Below are 23000 nucleotides of genomic sequence, written 5' to 3'. Positions count from 1 at the left end.
TATCTATTAGAGTTCTCCTTCAATAGTCTTTCTGAATCTTTCCTTATCCTGTAGGTGATCTCTACCGCAGCCGCAACGACAGAATACTCGTCATAATGTTTTCATCGTGTAGATGCAGGCGAAGCGAACGACACGTGTAAATGCTGAAACGAACAAAAAATGGGTCCACCGGCCATGTTGCTGATGGTACACTTTCTCGATCGAACTGACGCTACGGCGGCGGTTGCGGCTGAAGTCATGAAACGTCGGCACTAACTTATCGTTGTTTCACTTCGTTCAGGTCCGATACGTCATTCAGAGCTACACTGCTGCCGCTAATGACGAGAACTACATGACGCCTTTTCTACGGTCGCTAACCATCAGAACCGTCTGCTGCCGCCGCTGTTGCTCTTAGAACGTCGGCAGCACTCGCGGTGGTACGAGAAAAAACGCCGATACTCGTAGTGAACCAACGAATGAACGAAGCAACGACGACAATCAGAAATCAGAAAAGTTACTTATTCTAACTACTACACCGCCAATAGAACTATAGGACACAGGTATTACAAGCACGATTGGTTATTTTACTAAGACTACTTGTACTACGACGGGCCGCCGCCGAACAGTACGGTGATGCCGTTGCCGCGGCCGAAACGATCCTACTCCCGCTGCTACTTCTGCTAGGGGGACGGCTATTACGACGACGGCGATGATACCTACTAGAGAATCTAGTGAGCGATGACAAAAACTCAATGGGCACAACCGACACACGGAACGTAGAAATTAGATGAGATCGACGGAAAACCAACGAATCGTATCGCCTCTGAAAGCACTCGAAGGCGATGGCTGTTTTTCTGATACGCACCGAGACTTCTCGATTTTCCTAGACACACATAATCTAAATATCAATATAAAGACAGGCAAAGATCGATGTGGACACAAACGCATAGACAATACAGTGGTGATCACACGGGATAACGAAAAAACTCAAGAGTTAGAAAGAAAAAAACGGACCGACAAGACACCAGCGTAAAGAAACACGGAAAAATACTATAGGATGGCTGGCTGGCAGTAGAGTGATTCTACAACTAAGACGATCGATTACCACAAATTGTCGGCGGCGGCGTCGAAGTCCGAGCAAAGGTAGTACGGGATCTGTTAGGCGACGAACGTCTAACTAGGGGTCACAGAGACGTGTCAATACGCACATAGGGCTATTGCTAACCGTATGTGTTATATAGAGTCTCGTAGAGGAAACAAGCTTGTCGTATTCAGAATGGATATATCGTTTTTCCTCTCTCTGAATAAACAAAAACGGAGCTGTATCACATAGCGTCGACCATTTAGGTTACGTTACGTGCTCCATAGTGTTCGTATGTTCCGCCGGTTCGCTCGCTGACTGCTTTACCTGCCCACCTTTCCGCCCCCTCCGTGTGTTTGGCTTATTCGTTACGAGCTGACGACAACGGCGGCTTGATGCTCAGATGGATGATTGCTCTGTAAGCAGCGTCTGAACGTCGCCTCCATACAAGATCATTCTTGTACAAGTTCTTGCTTATTTTTGTATCTCGGGGCCACTCGATCTGTGTATATGTCTATGTACTTGCTGGTGCTGTTACCGGTTAGGATTATTACAGCAGAAACACGCCTCCGTGCTACTGTAGATCTCTAGCTAACCTCCTTTCTATACTGAATTCGCTCCCGATTTACCCTTAGCACCGTTGAAAGCACAAACTATTTCAACTCTAGTAACGGCGCACAGCAAGAAGACTGCCAATCCCGCTTGAAAAGTCTGCCGTACAACGCCAGAGAAAGGAAATGCTTTTTTTCATCCTTAGAAAAGAAGTTAGCTCTAGGCCTATAAAAGTTTACACAGAAAAATATTAACTAGAAGATGAACTGTTGAGTGGTCTGCGCGCGGTGCCATAGTCGGCTGACTACGCCTCTGCGTTCGTGCGTATTGGCTAAGCAGGGCTCAACAACAGAATTAGGAAAACAAACCTAATGATTCCAGGTATTTGTATGCATGTCCGTAGATAGATAGATTCGAGGCAGGACCAAACTGAGCACGTCTCGCTACGGTAGCGCTAATCTTGGCCATTCACTTGGATGACAAACGGCCTGCAGATAGGAACAGAATGAGTCCCACACGAAACGCATCTAAAACTAGTTTGCTAATGATAGCGGAACGTAGTTCTGTCGGTCATCAGCCCTAGCGGCACCATTAACAACAAGAATAGTCTATCACCTTGGCCGTCGATCACTCTGTGCCTAGCCCTCACTGAGTGTGTTCGACTACTATTCAATAGCCGCAGCGTCAGCAGAAGCTCTTGGCATGCTATAGGAGAAACTAGCAAAGAACACACGCAATCGACCGTCACTGTCGACACACATAGGAAAACCTGGACAGCAAAGATGGACTTCCCTCAACACGGCAAGTCGTCGTTCGGAATGACAATTACTACTGCATCGAGGGTAACGGCAAAAACTGGCGTGAAAGAGGGTTTCGTCCAATGGGGAAAAAAAAAAGGAGACCAAAAAAAACGCGACGGGGGTAACAATGATTTAGTTCGACACAACACGAACAGACGTCTGCTGTTTGTCGGAGGAGCGTATTGGGTTTATCGCACACGCTTCACTCTGAGCAACGGCGACTATTAAGGCAACTACTGCTGCAGCTACTACTGCAGGTAGCACTTGTTGTTGTCTCTGGACTGTAGAATAAATAAGACGAAGATCCGAAAACGGACGAGAACAGAAAACGTCCATTGTAAAAAGGATCTAGAAAAGCTGGGTAAATGATATACCACCAGCAGTGATCTACAATGTGTTACGCACACTGCGTCCTTCTTTTGCAAATAGTACTACACGGCCTCATCACACTGCCAACAACAAACAAATCAAGCGCCAGATCAGCTCGGCAACGGGGGCGCGGGCCGCGGCATTGACGTCGGCCGAACGTTGTTGAAGATGCGAAGAGATTAGCACAGACACACGCCATTAGCTCGCTGCGCCATTTGACAGCTATGATGATGATGGCGGCGGCAGCCCGGCTATTGTTATTGCTATTGATGACGACGCATCAATTCAATCACCATTAAGCGATTGAATGTTCAATTGGCAATGGATCGTCGACCTGAGGTGAAAAGCTTCACTTTTCCTCTCCCTGTCAATCGACGCAATTCAAAAAAAAAAAGCGCAACAGGACGAAACAAGCCCTGCCAAGCCCAACTGCTGTATGTACAGCGCGATACGAAGAGGTAAATGATAACTACATTGTTAGGTGTTTAGAAGGCGTTATTACCAGACGCTGGCAATAACTCGAGCGCTTCTCGCTATCACGTATTTGGAACTCTCGGTTTAAACGGTGAATCTTTGCACCGCCCACGTTCAGCCCTACATAATCTGAATTCAACGAAGCGAACCAATTGCGTCTATCATGACTACTATGTGACATGTTCTTAGCTATAGTTGCTTAAGTTAGGAACAGTCTAACGTGCTTTAGGTGCACAACTTAAGGCGTCATGTTGGCAGATCGTCAAACATACAGGACACTGTAAGCGATGGTTTCGATATTCATTTTAAGTAATTTATCAAATCAGTAATCATCATAGTTTCATTGGGTAGTAGAATCACAGACATACTTAGTGGCCGTTCACAAGGATCTTCACACTGAGCTTCGTTTGTCGTCCGCGACCCACAAATAGATTTGCCGCAAGGACATAAAATACAAGTTATCAGAGGTAACAGTTATTGCAAATTCATTCATTATATCGATATATGCCTGCACTGTACAAACCAGTGTGCCCAAATATGCAGTAATGAAATTGGGGTGTGGCTTTCCCGGCATAGAAGGGTGTGACAAAATCAGATATATTTGATGCTTTTCAACTCCGTGTGGCCTGCGGGCTATGCAAAACAACACAAGTATGTCTATATATATATATATATATATATATATATGGGGCGCGTACCGATAATATCTTCAATTCGATGTACTTCCGTCGCCATCGTCTGAAAACATCATATGAAAACAAGAGAACCGCGTCCGTTCCGGTACTAGTGCGTTGTTACTACAATTGATGACAGCGAGAGGAGAATGAATCATTTAGGGGATTAATCAAATTGACGATGAAGGAAGTGGTCGACTAAGCCGCAAGGCTGAAGAGAGCGTTCGACAGATAATGTGGAGGGAGCCGCGTTACTGCTAAAGCCACCATTTCTTAGCTCAAGGCCTGGGCAATGGATCAAGACTTTGGAAACAGCAGCGGGTGTCCACGGCTGATCGTATAAGCGTCTGTTCGCAATCGCTCATAAACTCGCAAGGCTGCCAGAACTAGCTCACTACTGTCAAGTTTACTATGGGCAGGAAGGTGACGCAAGATGAACTCAAAGCTAGTCTATTTGAGCAGTTTTTACGTGAAGCCCTACGTGAAAAAATAATTTGTACAGGTCCGAAACGTAACGAAAATTCGTACGTGTTTACTCAGGAGAAGCGATTTCTGCTGGACAGTATCGTGTTGCCCCCAAACTTAGGATCCTGGGATTGACAGCAGTCAGATACGGTGCATTCGCGTATATCGGAACAAAAAGCCAATGTCGGTGCAAAAGGGTTCCTGATGGTGCCCACCATCGAGTTGCTAAGTCACGAGGGGACCTATGACAAAAGAACGCAACAGTCGGACCTTTGTCTGAACCAAATCGTCGTAGGACTCGACGTAGGAGCAGATGCTCCTGGATACACAGTCGTTAATGGACCACTGTTACGTATCGGAGGAAACATAGCGTTAGCGCAGATGGCGCGATTCAATACCGAGGATGTCCTTCAACTCTGCAAAAACAGTTGTACATGCATAAAGAACTGTACAATAGACATTGTAGTGTTTGTCCATTGGTTTTTGCATTAGAAATGCGCAAATTGGAAAGGTGATGGCTCGCTGTGAAGGGCCTAAGACGTGTATTTCCACTGTTCCCCATTCAGGATTATTTACAATTATGAACGCGATCGCCTCTTGAGATACGCTTAAGCGTCAACAGGTACGCTTCAAGCAGCTGAGGTAACACGTTCAGCACTAAAGTCCAGAGTGGCGAGTCTTAGACCATATGCTGGGACAATACACTACGGCGCGTATCAATATTATATCCAACCCTAGGTATGTTTGTCGCTATTGCGATTTAAGGGCAAGAGGGGTTAGGTTCAAAGGGTTTCTTTAGGTCAAGCACATTTTGTAGGGTTACATAGACACAAATGTAAGGCTCACTTACCCTCATAAATGTGGGTGGCGTTGTCACAGTTGTAGACCGTATAGAACATGATGTCGGGATTATTACAGTCGGAAGCAATTCGGGCGCAGAGCCCGATTGAGCCGGGAATAATGCCAGTATAGTCACCCACGATAGGACAACCCCCACTCTGTGTCAGTTGAAGCGATGGATTACCTAAAAGGCCATCGAATTATTAGCAACTATTATATGGTATAAGCAAGGTTAACACTACCGTTAGGTAGGTACCGTTCGTACCTGCTATATACAGTTCTAAGAGGCTATTATTTAGCGTATAATCTATAATCTATACATACATCGTGTAGACACGCTGACGTCGATTACCGCATAAATGACACATAAGCATTACATAATTCTTATAAATAAAAAGTATCCGAAAGGGCGACTGATGGCAGCCAATGTTTAGCGGCTCTGCTTCAACTTACCGAAGCAGACGAGGAAAATGCGAAATGTATGTATTTTTAGCCATATTAGCCACTAGTAATGTAAACAAAATAGCGGTAAATTTTCCCAACTAAATCTTTCCCTAACCATGGAACGCTTTAAAAAGGCATCTACTAAATACTAAAAAATAGCTTTTTCTCTTGTTTTTTTGATACAGATCTATCGCGCATGCATAATATAATGGCACACAAATAACACAAACGAACTAGCTGTTTCGTGCGGCATGACTTTGCGCAGGGAACGTCACAAAAACATCTTCGTGGTAAATGCAAGTCTGCCTGTAGTCTTCCTTATTCTTCCTTTTGTCTTATAGTTCTGCAGACAAACTCAATCTTTCCATCGTAATTACGTACATATTATTATAAATATTTTTGCGGTAAATAAAACCTCGCTGCAGGCCGTTATTCTACAGTGAGTCATAGTTTCAACAATTACGAAGTAGTAGAATGTATATTTGCTTCTGGTAGGTCTACCAGCAACGCGGTACTGAGCCCCTTCTAAACGAGCAACATGAAGCTTCGACAACTGCACCGGCTGTGTGGACGCTGAGTAATAGTGACGATAGCGATCGAGGATTCTGGCCGGGTACACGGGACGTCGAGAACAGCTTTATTTTATAGATAGGTTAGGTACTACTGTTTTCTGCATTTGGATTTTACTTCAATCAGGGTCTTTCAATTCATTTAAAATAATAACATTACAATTATAGAGATAGAAGGTCTTTGTAAAGAAAATAAAAACAAGAATTTTCTAAAGTTAGCTCTACTTTTCTATGGTAAGTAAAAAATGAATAGCTGAGTGTTATTATCTTTACGAAAGGAACTTCTACTAATTGGTCACTAGATATATTATACATGAGTTAAACATTTTATGCATTGTACCTTATAGGGTCAGTCAAGCAAGTTGGATAGTTGAGTTTATACCCCATGACCCCCATGATGACGATGTCACCAGCCCTCTCACCAGGTTCAGTTGCTCTGTTATACGTAGTTCTTGTTGCTTGACTAATATCAGATCGTTCAATGACAGAGTGATAGAAAAAGTTTGCCATAGCTCACCTACGAGAATGGTCATCACAGATGACCTGACAATTCCAAGATGACGTTTGTCGCTCAAGCAATAAAGACGACAAGAACAACAGCCCACGCAACCTGTTGTTAGTATCGTATATAAAATTATATATAAAATGACAGACACATTGAGTAACGACAAGGTTCATAGCCCATGTTTGTTTCGCTCAGCTCAGAAGGAGAACTGCTGTTCGTCCATCGCAACTGTAGGACATGGCTCCTATGGCAATGCCTATTCTATGTTCTGCCTACTCTGTGGCTCCTACCAGTGGCGTGTGTGCGGCGTGTCGGTGCGTGTGGCGGTGGGCGATTAAAGCGAGCCTTCTCTCGCTCTTCGAAGTGCTACCGAGCGTCAACAGCATCGTTTGCAAATCACCGACGGCTTTCGCCCGGCGCTAAGTGCCCCTTTCCACCTCTACGACAGTCGCCAAATACCGGCCAACCAGTTAATCAGACAGCTGTCCGTTCTTTTCCAGCAACAACAGCAAAACGGCCCTTGCTCCTAAATAGCCGACCCTGTTACTACCTGAATGGCACCCCTTCGTACTTATTATTACTCCTTCGCTAAGTCGTTATGTTCGAATTCAAAAAACAGTAGAAGTACTAACAGCGGCAAAGGGACAAATCATAAGCCGTGAAAATGTCCCGACAACAAAACGATTTTGCATAGCGAGCCGCTGATTGACTGACTGGGGTTCATTCACTAAGCGGTCGCCGGACCGCCACGATAGCTAAGAACACCAGCGCGATCACCACTATAATCAAACTTCTATTACGATTACATGCGTGTGTGTTTCGTCTTCTCAAAGGAGATCCTTTATTGTTGTCGTGCGGCGGAACAACAACGATTGCAGGCAGGCTGGCTGTTATCGTGTTAGTCTTCGGAAGACTTTGTATCAGGATTCGCAAGGAGACAACGGGACAGGCGGTCCAATGTTTTCGCGTGGACCGAGAACGACGGAATTGCAGTAGAAGTTCAGCTCGATAAAGTCGGCGAAGTCATCGCTTCGCTAGCCTTCACTGCCACCCGCCATCATTCGCCGCTAACCGCTATCGCGGCAGCCCAATCGTTGTTGGGCAAGCGGCTAGGTAAAGTGTTTTAGTTTTTCAACGAAGCTCGGAGGAAGAACGAAGAACGGTCTCATTAAATAGACTTCCATGTTACCACTGGCGTGATGATGCCGTCACAGTGGGCAACGACACGACAACCCACGCACAGAGACGCACACAGACACTGACTGAGTGCAAGACTGACTGAGAAGTTAAGCTGTGCGCACACTCAGCCGGGATCTTCAATTGTATCTGGAGTTGTTGTTACGATAACGAAGATGACGGCAACGAATGCAACGACGACCGCGAAGGTGAAATGATGATTTGATGATCATTGCGGTGTTGATGGTGATGCTTGTTATTACGATGCCGGTGCTCTTGTTGTTTCGTTAGTGGACTGACGCTGGGGTTTCCTGAGAGCGATTTAGGCGTTTTGCGCCTCCAGCCGTTGCTGGTGGCAATGAAGACAGCGTCTGCTACTGTTGGTAGGATGCTGGCACGGGATAGATACCGGGTTAAATTTGGGCAGGTTCAGACAGTCACGTCAACAGCGGTCAACGCTGACGCATAGAGAAGTAGAAAGTGTCGTTGTTTAAAGCCGCCAGCATCCGACGCACCTAACAAAATCACAAGCTATGCAGACGAAATCGATTGCAGTCGCTGTAGTAAGCACCACAGGCTTAGATCTCCATCGTCGCCATCATCAACAGCAACGTCGTAGTTCGCGCGTGCGACTGCACGAGATACAGTTGACGAAGCAACCGACCCATATAGCGCTGCAAGATCTTTTCGTGACTTCCGCCGGCCACTTTTGGCGTCGACGAGCCGAAAGCTTCTCGTAATTAGTTAGCAGTCATAGAGAAAAGGGCATCGAAGGAAACATACAATAACTCTATGAGTGGATGTAACGATGTTATACGGGGCACGCTGCCTAGTGTATATAGCCTGAACGTGCCTTAGCAAAATAGGCTTCTATTGAATCCTGCGAACAGCTGCATCGCGTGGCAGTGACGAAATCGAATCGACGTAAGGACAGAATGTCGGTACCTTTCCGATAGCAAGCTACTAAAGTGGCAATGGGAAGTTGGCTGACCAATTTGAATGCAATAGACGGACCCCTCCCTGTACGTCTAAATCAGAAAAAAAAAACATTATTTACTGCTGAATTGTCCGGTTTGAGGCTGAACTATTTCCAGTTTCCATCCTGCATAAAAATCTATGTGGCCGAGCACAATCAGTCAATGGCCTCCAGCTTTTGTAGGCGGTATATTTGTTCTCCTCTTTCAATTTGCATATAAACGCAACTTGCAACTATAAGCGCCGAGCCCTAAAATAAGTGGAATAAATTCACGAAGAAAATCTAAGTAGGATTGTTACGACATTAGAAATAACGTATTTGCTATAATTGAACGCTGCAGAAGGCCTAAACGCTAAAAATACGAAATTCAGTAGTTTTGAGGCTTCTCTTGGAGGGCCGATTGCTAAATAGAGTTTTGAAATTGCTATATACTACCATAGTGAAATGCCAAAACAATGACTCCCACCCTTATTTAATTTGATGGCAGGTCATCATTTATGATCGTCGTCGTCGTCGTCTACGACACACTAGTGGCATATAATAATGAACATGGTGTTGCTGAAAGGAAAACAGAACGCGGGAACGTATTATTACTTCATATTATAAAGATGGCAAACAGCTACCATGAAAGTGAACTGAAAGTGAGTATGATTTATGGTGCTTCAGCAGTTTTGCAAAGATCTGAAACCCATTCGTTTTGAACAATTTGCACCATTCATAGTGAATGCATATAATTATGTGGCATTAGAGTTCAAGATGGCGACACGATCGCGTCGTAAATAATACGAAGACCGATAGAATCGCTTCGGGAAGAGGTACTGCCCGGGTCGAGGTTCAACCACAAGATCTGCGTCAGGAAGAAAATAATCAGCTTTAAGGCACTTTCGTTTCCTAATACTTGCTATTTGTGACCCATAGGATGATACAAAGGGCAAACGATCTTCGTCGTATACTTTTCCTAGATATAAAAAAACAAATAGTACTTTAGTAGCTGCTTATGGCTGGTAGAAGAGGCATGTTAAATAGCCTCTTAGCTTCAGTTTGTTGCTTTTATTGTGTTAACTAGAAACGCATTGTTAGTATGTACAAGTATCTGCATAAGGTCATCAAAATGTCTAACATAGACAATAAAAATAAAGTTAGCAACTATTATTATTGCCATGTGCCGTATAATTGATAATTAGAATCGTCATATTCATCCACTCCATTATGGCAGGAACTAGTACTAAGTTTTAAGTTAAATGTGCCGAAGAACAGCGTCAACCTAAACATGGCAGAATTGAACAGGATGAGCTCCGACTGCATGTGGGCTTGTCTCGGCTACACAGTCGTTTTCTGTGATATTTTAAACTTGAATCAACCCCAGTTAATCGCAGAAACTAGAGCGATTGTTTGAGTCAGCCTTTATTAAATATTTTTTTTTTTTTAAATAGCAATTTCGTTCGTTGGAACTGAACTTCTCATACAATGAGTACAGACGCCGGAACCGACCGAGGGTATACGGCAGAACTGAACATCTTCCCGTGATAAGTTAAACATACCATAGCAAGGACACACATTCGGTCGCGTACAACCACAGTGGCATAAACATTGTCGTTATAAATATCGGCCCTATATTTCGAGCTTCTTATAAACAGCGATCGTAACGAATCAATTAAAGTGTCTAATGCAAGAAAACATAGTGGTCTTCGAATTGAAATTTTGGCAATTTCGCCTACCCAAGTGGCACCAACCTTGCCGGTCATACAAAAAAGGGCGACTGTAATAGTAATAAGAGAAGAGCCTGTGATTCGTCTTATTTCCCGCCTTAGCATTTACGAAAGATCCGTCGCGTTCGTTGGCCAGCTCGTTCAATCGCTAGCTATCAGGCTTTCACAGATCAATGTTATCTTTCGCGTCGCTGAGCCTACCGGCCACAGAGTTACCGAACACAGCAGTGGCAGTATGTTATCATTGGTAAGTAACTAATTTTATTAACAATTATTTTGCTTACTGTCACCAAACTTGCATGAGCATGAGCATGAGCATGAGGAGCAGCGGCGGCGGCGGCGGCGGCGGCCTCGTGCTTCGCGAAGACTACGCGAAAGCTGTTCTTCGTTTTAGTCCTTCTTATGGTCTCAGTTGAAGTCAAGCATTTCTACAATCTTCAAAAAGAGATGGGTGATTCTCCCACGATAGCCGTTACATCGAGGCCAGCCACAGAAAGAAGGTAGCACTCATGCTGCGCGTCTTTGACCGTTGATATCGAGTCAACAAGCCAGACGCCTATATCTCCTCAGTGGTCTGCGTCGGTCCGTCTATCTGTTCCCTCGTGCCCCCTCGCTCTAAACTTCTTCCTCCTTAATTTTTAGGCGTTTCATCGCCGGGCTGAGCGTCTTTACCCTCGCTGTGCATATGTAGTACACTGACATTGCTATCAGTATCCTCACCATTGCCGCGAATGGAAACAACAACAACAACAACAACAACAGCACCACCACCACCACCACCACCGATACCCCGGTCATCCTGATTCCTACGAGTTTTGACGTTTCTGTCCGACGATACAACAAAGATTATGACAACGAACAATTCGACGTGTACTGAGGTGCAGAGGAGCCCAGTAAAAGATGATTGAACAAATTAATGCCCACTTGTGCTAACCATTGCCAAAATCGCCCACTTTTACTAGTTGATCAATTTAGCAGAAAACAAGGAACGACAAAGCTAAGAATAAATAAAAACGAACAAAGGAAAGAGAGAAGGATTCGGGCGGACACAACGTAATCAGACCCAGGGGCGGTGGCAAGCAGAGATAACAAGCATGGGAACAAGCGGTGTTTGTCTGTGTGTAAGTGCATGTGTTGCGGGATTGTGACGTTGTGGCGTTGCGGTGGCCACATGATGAGGCGTATGTTCAACTGGGTTTTTTCCGACTGGGTCCTTACGAACGATTGCTGTGCCGCTCGTTTGTTTCCGCTTCTATATATATATATATATATACGGATGAGACAGACTAATATGCACGATGCCGGTGCTTTCTACCTGACACGACGATCGACGAATCGATTGAGTAGCGATATCATCATCAGAAGCAACGTCCTCGAAAACATGTCGTTGTTGCATTCTGTATGGCCAGAACAGAACCACTGTAAGATCTGTACTATATATATATATGTACTTATAGTTCAGCTAGGGACCCGCAAATTTACCGGTTGTCAGCCAGCGATTCAACTAATCAATGTACGTGCTGTGTTGCCTGAGGTATGTCACACCTCACAAATTTGAAACTTCTAATGAATGGTATCTAGCCCCTATAGAAAGGGCCAACCTGGTATCAACATGTTCAACAACACAACACGAAATTTCAGCTTCTTATGTATCGTATTATTATTATTATTATTATGCCCTGTAATATTTTCCACTAAACGGAATAATTATCAGAAAGTAGCCTAACAGACGCTCGATAAATGACTGAGTTTTCGAAGATCGGCAAATTATTCATAGAAAAATTACGTATGATCGGTGTAGACAGCTGTGGATAACACGAAATTTCATCATCATCGACGATTGTATCACGGACAGAGCTCTCGTATCGTTGCTTGCAACGACATGTCCACCTCAGTAATCGACGGCCACCTCTGTTAACTGTCAACGCAAACCAAAATTCTATTTTCTAATTCATCATTGAGGTCCTTGATTTCTTATGATTGTTTTATTCTGTGTATACTCTATTACTATAACTATATAGTATAGTTACCGCTATGTCAACAGATTTAACAGTTGGAAACAAGGCGTAGAAAGCTCGCGGTGTTTGGCCATTGATGACCGAATATGATATATGTCTGCTACGATGGTGGACAGCGGATTGAATCATTGTCATGTGCCGGACGAAGGGTTCGTTCCGCAGAAATTGAAACGCTATCGGAGGTACACCAATGCCGCCAATACGATAATTTAGTAGTAAGTTTTTTAAATATCTTTTAATACCAAAGAGCGCACGTTTTCTAGGCTTATAAAATTCACCATAGATAAAACTTAAATTACTTCAGTGATTGAAAGGTTGTCGTCCACCTGTCAGGCAACGAGGATAGGTTATTGGTAGGTACTAGTTTAGCAGACGCAATTTTCTGTTCTCTGAACTACGTAAATATGACTGATATTTACTGCCAGACTGATATTTATTGTTTATCACAAACGAATGCCGCACGTGATACTACGCGGGTCCAGGGATGCATCGCGTGTACTTTTATATCATGCAATATTTGTCTGCGTTACTTAAATTTAAGTAAGTTTAAATTTATGAATGAACTATTGGTAAATAGCCTGTACAATGTACGAGTAGTTGACGAGGAATAATATCGAAAAATCGTGTCGGCATCATGTTTATTATTATTGTTTAGTTAAATTCTGTACCGGCCTTTCATGTACGACCGCTAGTTAACCCGCATTGTGTCTTAACATAGTGTCCAATGAAGAGTTCTGATAATCATACCGTACACGCAATGCAGAAGTTGCGGTGATCATAAACCATAAAAGGTAGAAGTTTTCCAAATGGTAAAGGTCAAGCCTTATCATTTACATATTTGTATTTCTATTCTAACACAGAACCGAGTTCGCTTCTACCGTTGAAGGTTCGTCTCGTTTATCATTGGACCGACGCAACCTAACGTAGTATAAATTAAAAGCTAGTTAATTTGGGTGCTAGCTATTAATGTAATGAATGAAATCGAATTCGGGTCGAAAGAACTACTGGACAATTTTATATGGGCCTTTAACTGCAGGAAACGTAGGAAATATAATGTCCACCCAACTCAATTCCGCTTTGTTCGTTGTTTCTTTATTGGTATAGTTCTTTGATTTGTTAGTATTGGCGATCGGCAATACGCCCCAAGGCGGAGTACATACCGTGGGCAGCGGGCAATGAATATCGGCGTAGCTTTGACGCGTTTGGGGTGGGGCGTCCGACTGGTCGGGGGCGACCGTTATTAAGGCCCAACCAAGCAACCTCCCTGTTTTCTTTGCTCGTCTTGTTCTTGGCGAGTGGCGTTGGCGGGGTCATTTGGCGCTGCGTTCTGTTGGCTGAGCAACCGTCCGAACAGCGACGTCTTAAGCTTGCTTCGGTATCAGCTCGAATCGAACCTTCGTGCACCTCTGCTTCTTTGTTTTTTAGGGCACAAATTCGTACACAGTATTTTCTTCTTCTTGTCTTTCTTTCTGGGAGGAACGTATCGGCGTTTACGCCATGTATGGCCAAGAACCTTTCGTCCTGATCACTCGTCTCGCCATACTCTAAAGCACGGATAGAACATCCGTGCATTTAAATTTTATTAACATACACACACACACACACACAGAAGAATATATTTCTCCTACATGTTGCGGACGTAAGAAGTAGACCAGGCCAGCCATCCGGAGAGGAAAGATTCCTGCGCAGACAGCGCAAGAACACACCGTGAGACTTCGTGGTTTTTTATGGCGAGTTGAGCGCACAAACTGGAGTCCCATGTGGGTCCGTTCGTTCTACAGGGCGTAGGGAAAAGGCAACAGCGATGGGCATGGATTCCGCCCTGTCTATGAATGTAGACTCTGCGGCTCGCGCCGCGAATCGTGATGCTGCTGATTCAGTGATTCGCTATGTTTTACCGATTTTATTTTCCTTCGATTGTCATCTACAATCTGCCGCTTGTGCTCCGCCTGCATAGGTCTGATGGAAACAAGGACGACGTCACCGTCCCTCTGCCACCGACAGGGGGATACTCGCATAAGCGACTTGCACTTAGAGTTGATAAAATAGATAGACGGCAGGTTACAGCAGAACTAAACGACAACATATCATAGTTTTGTGCCACTGTTTTTCTACCCGTATCTAGAAAATGGAAAGCGAGATAATGGTTTTACACTAGACAAGCGTATATCACTAATCCGTGTTAGCTTTGCTGAAGTTCGCAGGTAGAATTAATCTTCCTCATTTGGGCCGTTTTTTTGAGCAAAAAAAATTAGGTGAATTCGAATGAAGACCCTTCAGGCGTTTCCACTCAAGAATTTAGCTGCGTGACTTAATCGTTACTGTCGGCATTTTTAACATCGTAACTCAATTAGTAGGGGATGGGCCACATTGATTATAAAAGGGCATGATGCTGCCACGGCGGGACCCGTCGATCGAACAGCACTTACTATAGGGAATCCTCATTGATATCTACAGACAGACATATATACATAGAGAAGTATGTGGGATTAGATCAGATAAGATTAGGGCGTTACTCTATGACCTCATCTGTTTTAGAAATATCTGAAGAGCTCGCCACACCTTCATAATACATTGGTGGATGGATTGATGCCACGTCACGCGTTATAGATACTGTCGGTCTATAAATGTCTCTGAAGAACTTTGCAAGCCCTATGCGTTTATATGTCGTATGGAACATTGTTGTTAGCTACTCACCATATATTTGTAATAGATTTAATTAGTTTTCCTCTCGTTATCGGTTATATTTTGCCGTTTTGCTAGCCACTTAGCAACTCACGTGTTTTTTTTTTATTTGAAGGAAGATTTAATTAAATTATTAAATTAAAGGAAGATTTGATAGAAGATATCTGTGTTCAGAAATCAACTTACGGCCTTGAGTGACCCATTCAGAATCAGTAAATCGTTTCTCTGCGCATAAGTTTTCAACTGGTGCCGTATCTGATGTTCCGAATTGAAATTCAACAACGGTTTGGGATCTTCGCTGGAACTTAACGCAAGAATAGGTTTCTTCGCCACTGCAATTGAATGAAACACGAATTATTAGGAGTTATATAGGCTAAGACAAAGATGACCAAATCAAATCGAAAGTTATTTACGTAGAATTAAACTAGCTGTCCTTAAAAAGCGCACCGCTCAAAACAGCAGGTTCTATAGCATTGTCTCGCTGACAAAACTTACCATTGTGAAATCGAATGGACTGGGAACCGGTCATCCTGTCCCTGAAGTAAGCAGCGAATTGTCTGGGTACTAAAATCATTCTTGGGATCTCGCATGATCATGGTTCCCTCGTCGATATTGACCTGGTCACCCCACGGACCCTGAGTAAACTCTGGAAAGGTACACTGGGCACGTTCGACAATCGGTGGCAGTGGCTCAGGTTCGATAGGGCCCAACATGAACGTTTCGTACCCATTGTGAGCAGAGACGACGTGGCACGTAGAATCGGCTGCTAGCGACATGTACACTCTTCCAGTGGCAGGGTCTTGCCTATATAGCTGCAATGACGGAATCGAAAGTATATTAGTATTTACTTCTGGAGGCATTTAGAAGCTGTTTCATATATACCTGTGTTCTGACTTTTCTGCAGCCATTTTGCTGACAGCTTATTAACCTATTCTCTATAGTAGGGTGTAGTGAGTATCTAGCTTGTTTTGAAAACACTTGCTAAAAAAATCGTCCTGAGTAGCGACTTTGTTTAATGTACAATATAAGTATCCTAAAAACAGAAACGCCCGTGAGACAAATCAATGTACACATGTTGTTGTGTATATGAAACATCAAGTCTATGTGGATTTTTACGGCGATCTATGGTTAGCCACGGCAGATAGCTATCGTACGGAAAGATTTTTCTCGTCCATTCCAAATCGTCAGTTGCTTTACCCATCGAATACCATGAGCATTGTCACTACGTGAAGAATTTAGTGCCGTTCCGATTCTTCCTTTTCTCCCCTGATCAGGGCATTTATTAAGTTATGATCGCGTCACGTAGCGGAAATTTGACCGATTTTAATTCGCTAATTGAAACAGGCTTCAATCAACGGTAGGCATATCGCACTGTTTCTTTTTTACTGAAGAAGACCGCGCTGGTCGGTGGGTTTGCAGCTTTGAGAGCCCCGAGGAACGTATTTAATATTAGCTTTTACGAATGACCAGAAGTAACACTTGACAGTAGCGTCAATCGAAACTAAACGTTTTCAAGCCTGCGGCACCAAACAGCTCCAAGGTGCTGCAAGGCTTCATACAGCTCTACAATTAAATGTAATAGATATATTGTGATCCTATTTTACATAGCGTATTGGCTTAATTTAGTGGCAGCTGGTGCGCTTAATGTTGGATAGCGTTTATATATGTTTGCATCTGTGTGTGTATGTGAAAGGAAAAGACAAAGGTCATCTTATCGTCATCATTCTGACACAGTGGAGGCAGAAAATGCGGTGAGGCCTAGTGGCATGACATTTTCAGGCACAGTGATCTCATAGAGGTAGTACTTCAAATTGTAGAAATAGCTTGCGAGCTCGAACTGCTTCCATTAGGGTGTTGCGTATAATGAAGCTAACCGTCTGCATTGCCGTTTATGTATATATATATATAGCAAAATAGAACATAAAAAATGCTTACTGGTCGTAGACGCGTATATACATGTATATACGTTTACTACGAGGAAATGAAAGTTGAAGCGGTGTATGTGCGTATATGTTCCTGTATAGGTACTGGTTATTTATTGAATCGTACTTGGTCATTTTGTAGATTGATTCAATGAGATTCGTATGAACAAGGGGGTACCTAAAAATATGCTTTAAAGCGTTTAGTCGCAACGGCAGAGTAACATAACAATAATAACTGTAATAGACGCTAAATGCAAAAGTAGCACGAGATGACTTACTCCGCAGCGGTATTTTGCTCGTTTGGGATCGCCGCTCGTATCCATTAAAGCAACGAAACGTTCGTCACTGTTGGCGCCTTCCCAGTCACCGAGACAGACAAAATCTTCGTCTGAAGTAAAACACAGGGCAAAGATAACCGCGTGTTATTAGCGCATGTGGGCCAAGAACAATGAACTTCTTACTAATGTGACCACATGCTAGCGTGTTAATAGATAATTTTATACTGTAAAGGATTTGTACACAGCATTTTTTCGAGAAAAAAAAAAGATTAGTTCCGAAGTCCAGCATCTTATTTTACCCTACTCACCCCATCGACATCGATACGCCACTAAAACCGTAAAGGCCCCATATTTCTTACTTATCAGAAAAACAGAAAGGAAAAAACTATTTACCACGGTATCTATCATCTTAGATCTTATTATACATGCAAATTCAATAATAAATTACATTTCACTCGAACGATTTCACAAGAGGCTTTCCCGAGAGACCTGTAAAATATCTGGGCACAAAATTCCCTCGAAAAGTGGTAGCGGTGGAGCGCGTCCATGTCGATTCGCTTTTAGACGTGAGCCGGTGTTCGCGCGCGTATAAAGGACGCTCGCAGATGATCAGATCACAACGTTGTGATCATGATCATCATTATCGTCACCGTTGACGTGTTAAACCTAATCACACCTACATTAGCTTGCTGGACGCAAGGGACAATTCAGATTAGGTTGGACGAATCCAGCGGGGTCATATGTTACGTCACTGACAACCGAAATAATTGCACAGAATTTCATTGTTTTTTTTTTTTTTTTTTTTTTTGTCTATTAACACTTTTTCCCCGTTCATTTTGGTATTCGTTATCAGATTCGTTACTGCTATATCATCGCAGTTATCGTTGTTGATGTTGTTATTATCGACGTCTGCTTTTGTTTACGTTGTTGTGTCATTGCGACAGGGCACAGCTGCGCCGTTGTTGCAAATTTATAAGGCCGTAAGTGGTGGGATAACAGCACATTATTCGTTTGTTGAATGAGTTCGCGATGAATTAGCAACAGGAGAAGCAGCTTCAATGTTACTGCCACGGCTACGGAATATCTGTAACGGCGGCGACAGTAAGTGTTAGTACCACCCACCATGGTCACAAATACAGACGGCAGTCAGGCAGAACGACTTCACGTAGAGCCGGCCTTCTGCTACTTATAGCCGACTAGAAAAACGCCAAGGACCGAGGAAAAAACGAAGATAGCGACAGCGAAGTCCTCGTTCGCTCACACGCGACGCAATGCTACAATTCGCTGCTTCCGAACCAAGGAGAAATCGCCGGGCTATATGTTATACGACTACTATACTACTACGAGAGCGAGCAAGTTGTGTTGAGCTCGTCTGACGATGGCTTGCGTAGCCGCAGATGTCTGAGGGAATATAAGGTAGACGGCCCTTCAAGCGATCGATAGATAGGTCGCTCGATAATTCAGCTGGTCGTACATTTTCCTGCGGGCATCCTAAGCTAAGTCGTGAAGCCCTCACTACGCAGTACACCATGGGATTGTACGATGCGTGCAAAAAATTGTTGACAACCTGAAAAAAATGGACGATGAATGGCTTACGTGACCGTTCCCAAACGTTCGTTTAAGTAGTGTAGAACTTACGCTTGCACTGTAATCTCAGCGTAACAAAAAATACATGGCAACGATACGAGGAAATCACGCATACTACTCTACACAGATAAAACGATGTCACATCCTCAGAGCAGGTTCAATTCATCGATCGAAGATCTGTACCGCCTGTTTCTGCTCATATGTTTTGTGCGCGCCTCTCTGCGTGTACAAACATTATGACTTGTCTAAACTTTGGTAAGGCGAAAATTTATTTGCTGCTACGTTCCGAATCCCCTTGGTTATACCTAACATCGGTATAGTAGAACTGTGAGTTGTAATAAGAACGTCGTGAAGGTTTGCGAACAACAGGCAATATCGGTGCGGCGCGTAAACGCAAACGCATGTCTCCGCATGAGTAAAAACCCGTTGTGCGGTCGCTACGGGAGGCGGGGGAGGTCCGAGCAAAAACCATTAAGCGTGTGTCTAGCGTAAAAAGAAGATTATGGTGGTAGAAAAGAGGTAAACAAGACGAAGGAAAGGTAGACTGAAGTATCGACAATGCGAAACAGACTAACAGCAAGTTCTTTCAGACAAAGACATGGTGGGATGCAATGAAAACCTCAATGAAGCACAATGCCAAGACGAAATGCCAAAAACACACAGAGGCTCACATATCGAAGGGAATAATGAACCGATGCCAGCCGCTGGCCTTGTTCCTATAGAAGTGCCGTTGTTGCTATCATCATAGTAAACATTTTAGTGGTAGATGCCAGCCGTGCCGTTATTGTTGTCGTACAACATCCGCATCTGTACGGTAACCGCGAGTGAGTATGTAAGTATCAAGTGGTAAAACTTTGGCTGCGGACGACGGATTGACGCTGTGAACACCAAAGTGTAAGGCAGGAAAAATAACCACCTTGTACAACCATTTTGTTGCTGTTGTTGACGACATGGTACCGTCCATCGGATCTCACGATGCAGAGATTGCAGTTGGCCACTCTTTTACCTCAAGTGGCGTTATTGCGATGCTTACGCGGCTTGTTCGTTTTTTGTATCATGCTTTTGTTGGTCGGAACGGGACGTCTTTTCGACGCTATCGCCGCAGAGTACGAACCATCTTCCTCTCCTGTGTGTTCGCTGATATACGTATGAATATACCGAAAGCAGTACGTTAAGACGCGCATTGTACTTAACAGTTACTTGTATGGATACGACTGCATGAAATAAGCGAGTGCCAGGCGTCTGATCTTCTGCTCGTTAGGGTAAAACAGCGTGATCGACTTTGCCGAATGTATTGTTAACACGTTATCTGCCTGTCAATCTCGATGTTGGACCGCATGCAGTCTATGCGGCGAAGCTGATGAGCGACAGTGCAGCGGCACGAGTTTCAATGGTTTTATAAGCTTATACGGTTCGCCTTATGGGGGCAACCTTAAACTGACGCTCGATGAAGAAATAACAGGTAATAATATATGATTTCGCTAAGAGGGCTGACCCAGCTTGGGAAGGCCATATGACTCAACAGCGTCATCGCTCTCTCCGTCAGTGATTGTCAAAACTTTGGCGATAATTCACCGTCCAATGTTAGCTATGGCGGCACAGTTAACGTTTACCGATTTAGTATTTTCAAGCCACCACAATTTAGTTTGCGTTTTCTAATCGTCACCCTCTTGCTCGTGCACCAAGGCTTGAGTTTGGCACGTGTGCATGCACAGCTAAGACGATTCTGTTATTGTAGTAGTTGGCAACGTTCAACGTAAAGGGATATAGGGGATAATATATCTCCAACGGACGTCCCGTTCCTATCCGGGCGTGAATGCCACTAGCGAGTAGATCTTCAAAGGACAAAAAATACGTGAAAAACCGAACGCAGATAGCTAGACGACGGAAAGTAAATTCGTTCGTTCGTTCGTTCGTTCGTTCGTTCGTTCGTTCGTTCCAAGTTGTCCGTAAGCAACAGCTATTTGGAACTAGACTAAACAATATAGAACAAATCAAAAGGGATCGTATCGATGCTTCCGTATCGAATCGTGATACGCGACCCCAAACAGGTCCTTTCTTGTACAGTATACTGAAGACAGTTTACAGAACACATGTTCAAATGTTTTATATTAGATGTCTTCCACAGCCTATAATCCTCGCCAATAATGATGAGAGTTCTGATGACTTTTTGCCTGTTATGTATGTAGTACGTTGTTGAAAGTCAAAAATAACAACAATGATAAATATCTGCTTTTCTATACAAACACAAACTGGCAAGCCCCCATTTAACAGAAAAACGGGTCAACATTTGATTTTTCTTCGTTGCTACGCAATATACAATATAGAAATACTAGTCATTGTATCTGAACGAAGTTAGCTGACATTCGTATTGAATCGTCCTGCATGCAACAACGTTGCCTCTTCGGCCATGCACACGTCAACAATGCGGTGAACTACTAACCGTTAGATTACTTCTGACACAGTATATTGACGATTATTGCCCGCGACGCTCAGTGGGCAAATGTATCCGATACATTCGCAGCCCGTGCCGCTATACAATTGACAGAGGACTGATTATTGCCTCCGTTACCATCACTGATCTCGCGCACAAAGGGCAAACAATGTATTTTTCTCTATTTTTTGAAAAATGAAAAATAATTGAAAATTGTGGTAGCTGTGTAGAAAAGCAGCTGCGACCGTTTCTGCCTATGCCTGTACCGCTGCCAGTCAGCCGGACGGCGTCAAATGGTCATTCCACGGAAGCTGAATTGTTGTTGTCGCCGTCGTTGCGGCCGCTGTTATGCCGTCGCTCACGGACACTGAATGGCCGACCGCAGAGTTCATCGCTTTGGTCGACACCGCTTCGATCGCTGCCGTCGCCGTCGCCGTCGTCATATTCGTCATCGACCCTTTAGTTCTCGTCGTGGCCTTTAACGGGGCTGTGCCGTCCCTCTTCTAAAACAGGCCGCGTCTCGCGCACGCAGGCATCGTACGGATAGCATAGGCAGGCAGCAGAGCACAAACAAGGAACGACCGTCAGCACGACTGGCTAAACAACGACCCGTTGTAGTACCAGGCTCGTGTCGTTACCAGTCAGACAGACTGGTTGTATGACTGCTAGGTGGACAGCAGGCGAGCGAGCGATCGCACGTACAATCGGCTCACCTCATACTCTGCCCCATAGTTATTCTTTGTCATCGTTCTCTTCAAACAGATAGATACTATCGAAGTTATATGATCGACCGGCGAAATAAACGAACGAAGCTGAAGAACGATATACTATCTTCAATATTTAACGCTAGCAGATCCGCCGTAGCGGCACGACAATGATGAACTATGATAAAAAAACGGAATGAAGTGACAATGATGAAATAAATGACAACGAGAGACAAGAAAAAGGATATATAGGGACATTATCCGATTGAGCTGCAGCTGATATGACGGCGACTTTAGCAGTAGATTTGTATCGGTTTCAACTAGCGACCGTACAGGTTTCTTTACGCGTGTCTTTTAGAATAGCGTGATAGAGGCTCGCTGCCCAGGACAGCATCGTACTGTTAAGCTGAGTTGTGCAGGTATACAAAATGGTAATAACACCATTGACTTTCGACTGGGTTCGTAATTCTAAATCTGTCGTAACGGTCATATGACAAATCGACGGGATAAAATATACTTTATAGGAATCCTTTCCCTTCTGCGTCTCTATCCATTGATTTTTAGCCGAATGAATTAATGCTGTTTATACATAGCTGAGTTGATGATAGTTAGGATATTTCTGTTTCTAGGCATTGTTATTTCTAGGTCCAGTTTATCGGAAGCAGATTCCGCGATACAGTGTATTGAGCAAAAAAAAAAACTACCGATACAGAGAGATACGAGCGTAGGTAGTACTTAATTCAAGAACATTTGTTATGC

General features: G+C 43.9%; 1 protein-coding gene across 1 annotated transcript in view; it reads right to left on the bottom strand.

Annotated features, from left to right (window-relative positions):
• LOC111272726 (uncharacterized) overlaps window positions 1–23000 on the bottom strand; it is an 86812-nt gene that overhangs the window by 19376 nt on the left and 44436 nt on the right. Inside the window, exons 3-6 of the mRNA XM_022854310.2 lie at window positions 17517–17626; window positions 15812–16128; window positions 15503–15648; window positions 5245–5418 (exon numbers count right to left, since the gene is read on the bottom strand). Coding sequence (XP_022710045.1) covers window positions 5245–5418; window positions 15503–15648; window positions 15812–16128; window positions 17517–17626 — 747 coding nt within the window. The remainder of the gene's footprint in view (window positions 1–5244; window positions 5419–15502; window positions 15649–15811; window positions 16129–17516; window positions 17627–23000) is intronic.

The sequence above is a fragment of the Varroa jacobsoni genome, unplaced genomic scaffold (genome assembly GCF_002532875.2).
Source record: "Varroa jacobsoni isolate VJ856 unplaced genomic scaffold, vjacob_1.0 scaffold_189, whole genome shotgun sequence".
Lineage (NCBI taxonomy): Eukaryota > Metazoa > Arthropoda > Arachnida > Mesostigmata > Varroidae > Varroa > Varroa jacobsoni.
Note: the sequence above shows the minus strand (reverse complement) of the source record. Positions and strands in the feature narration are given on the sequence as shown.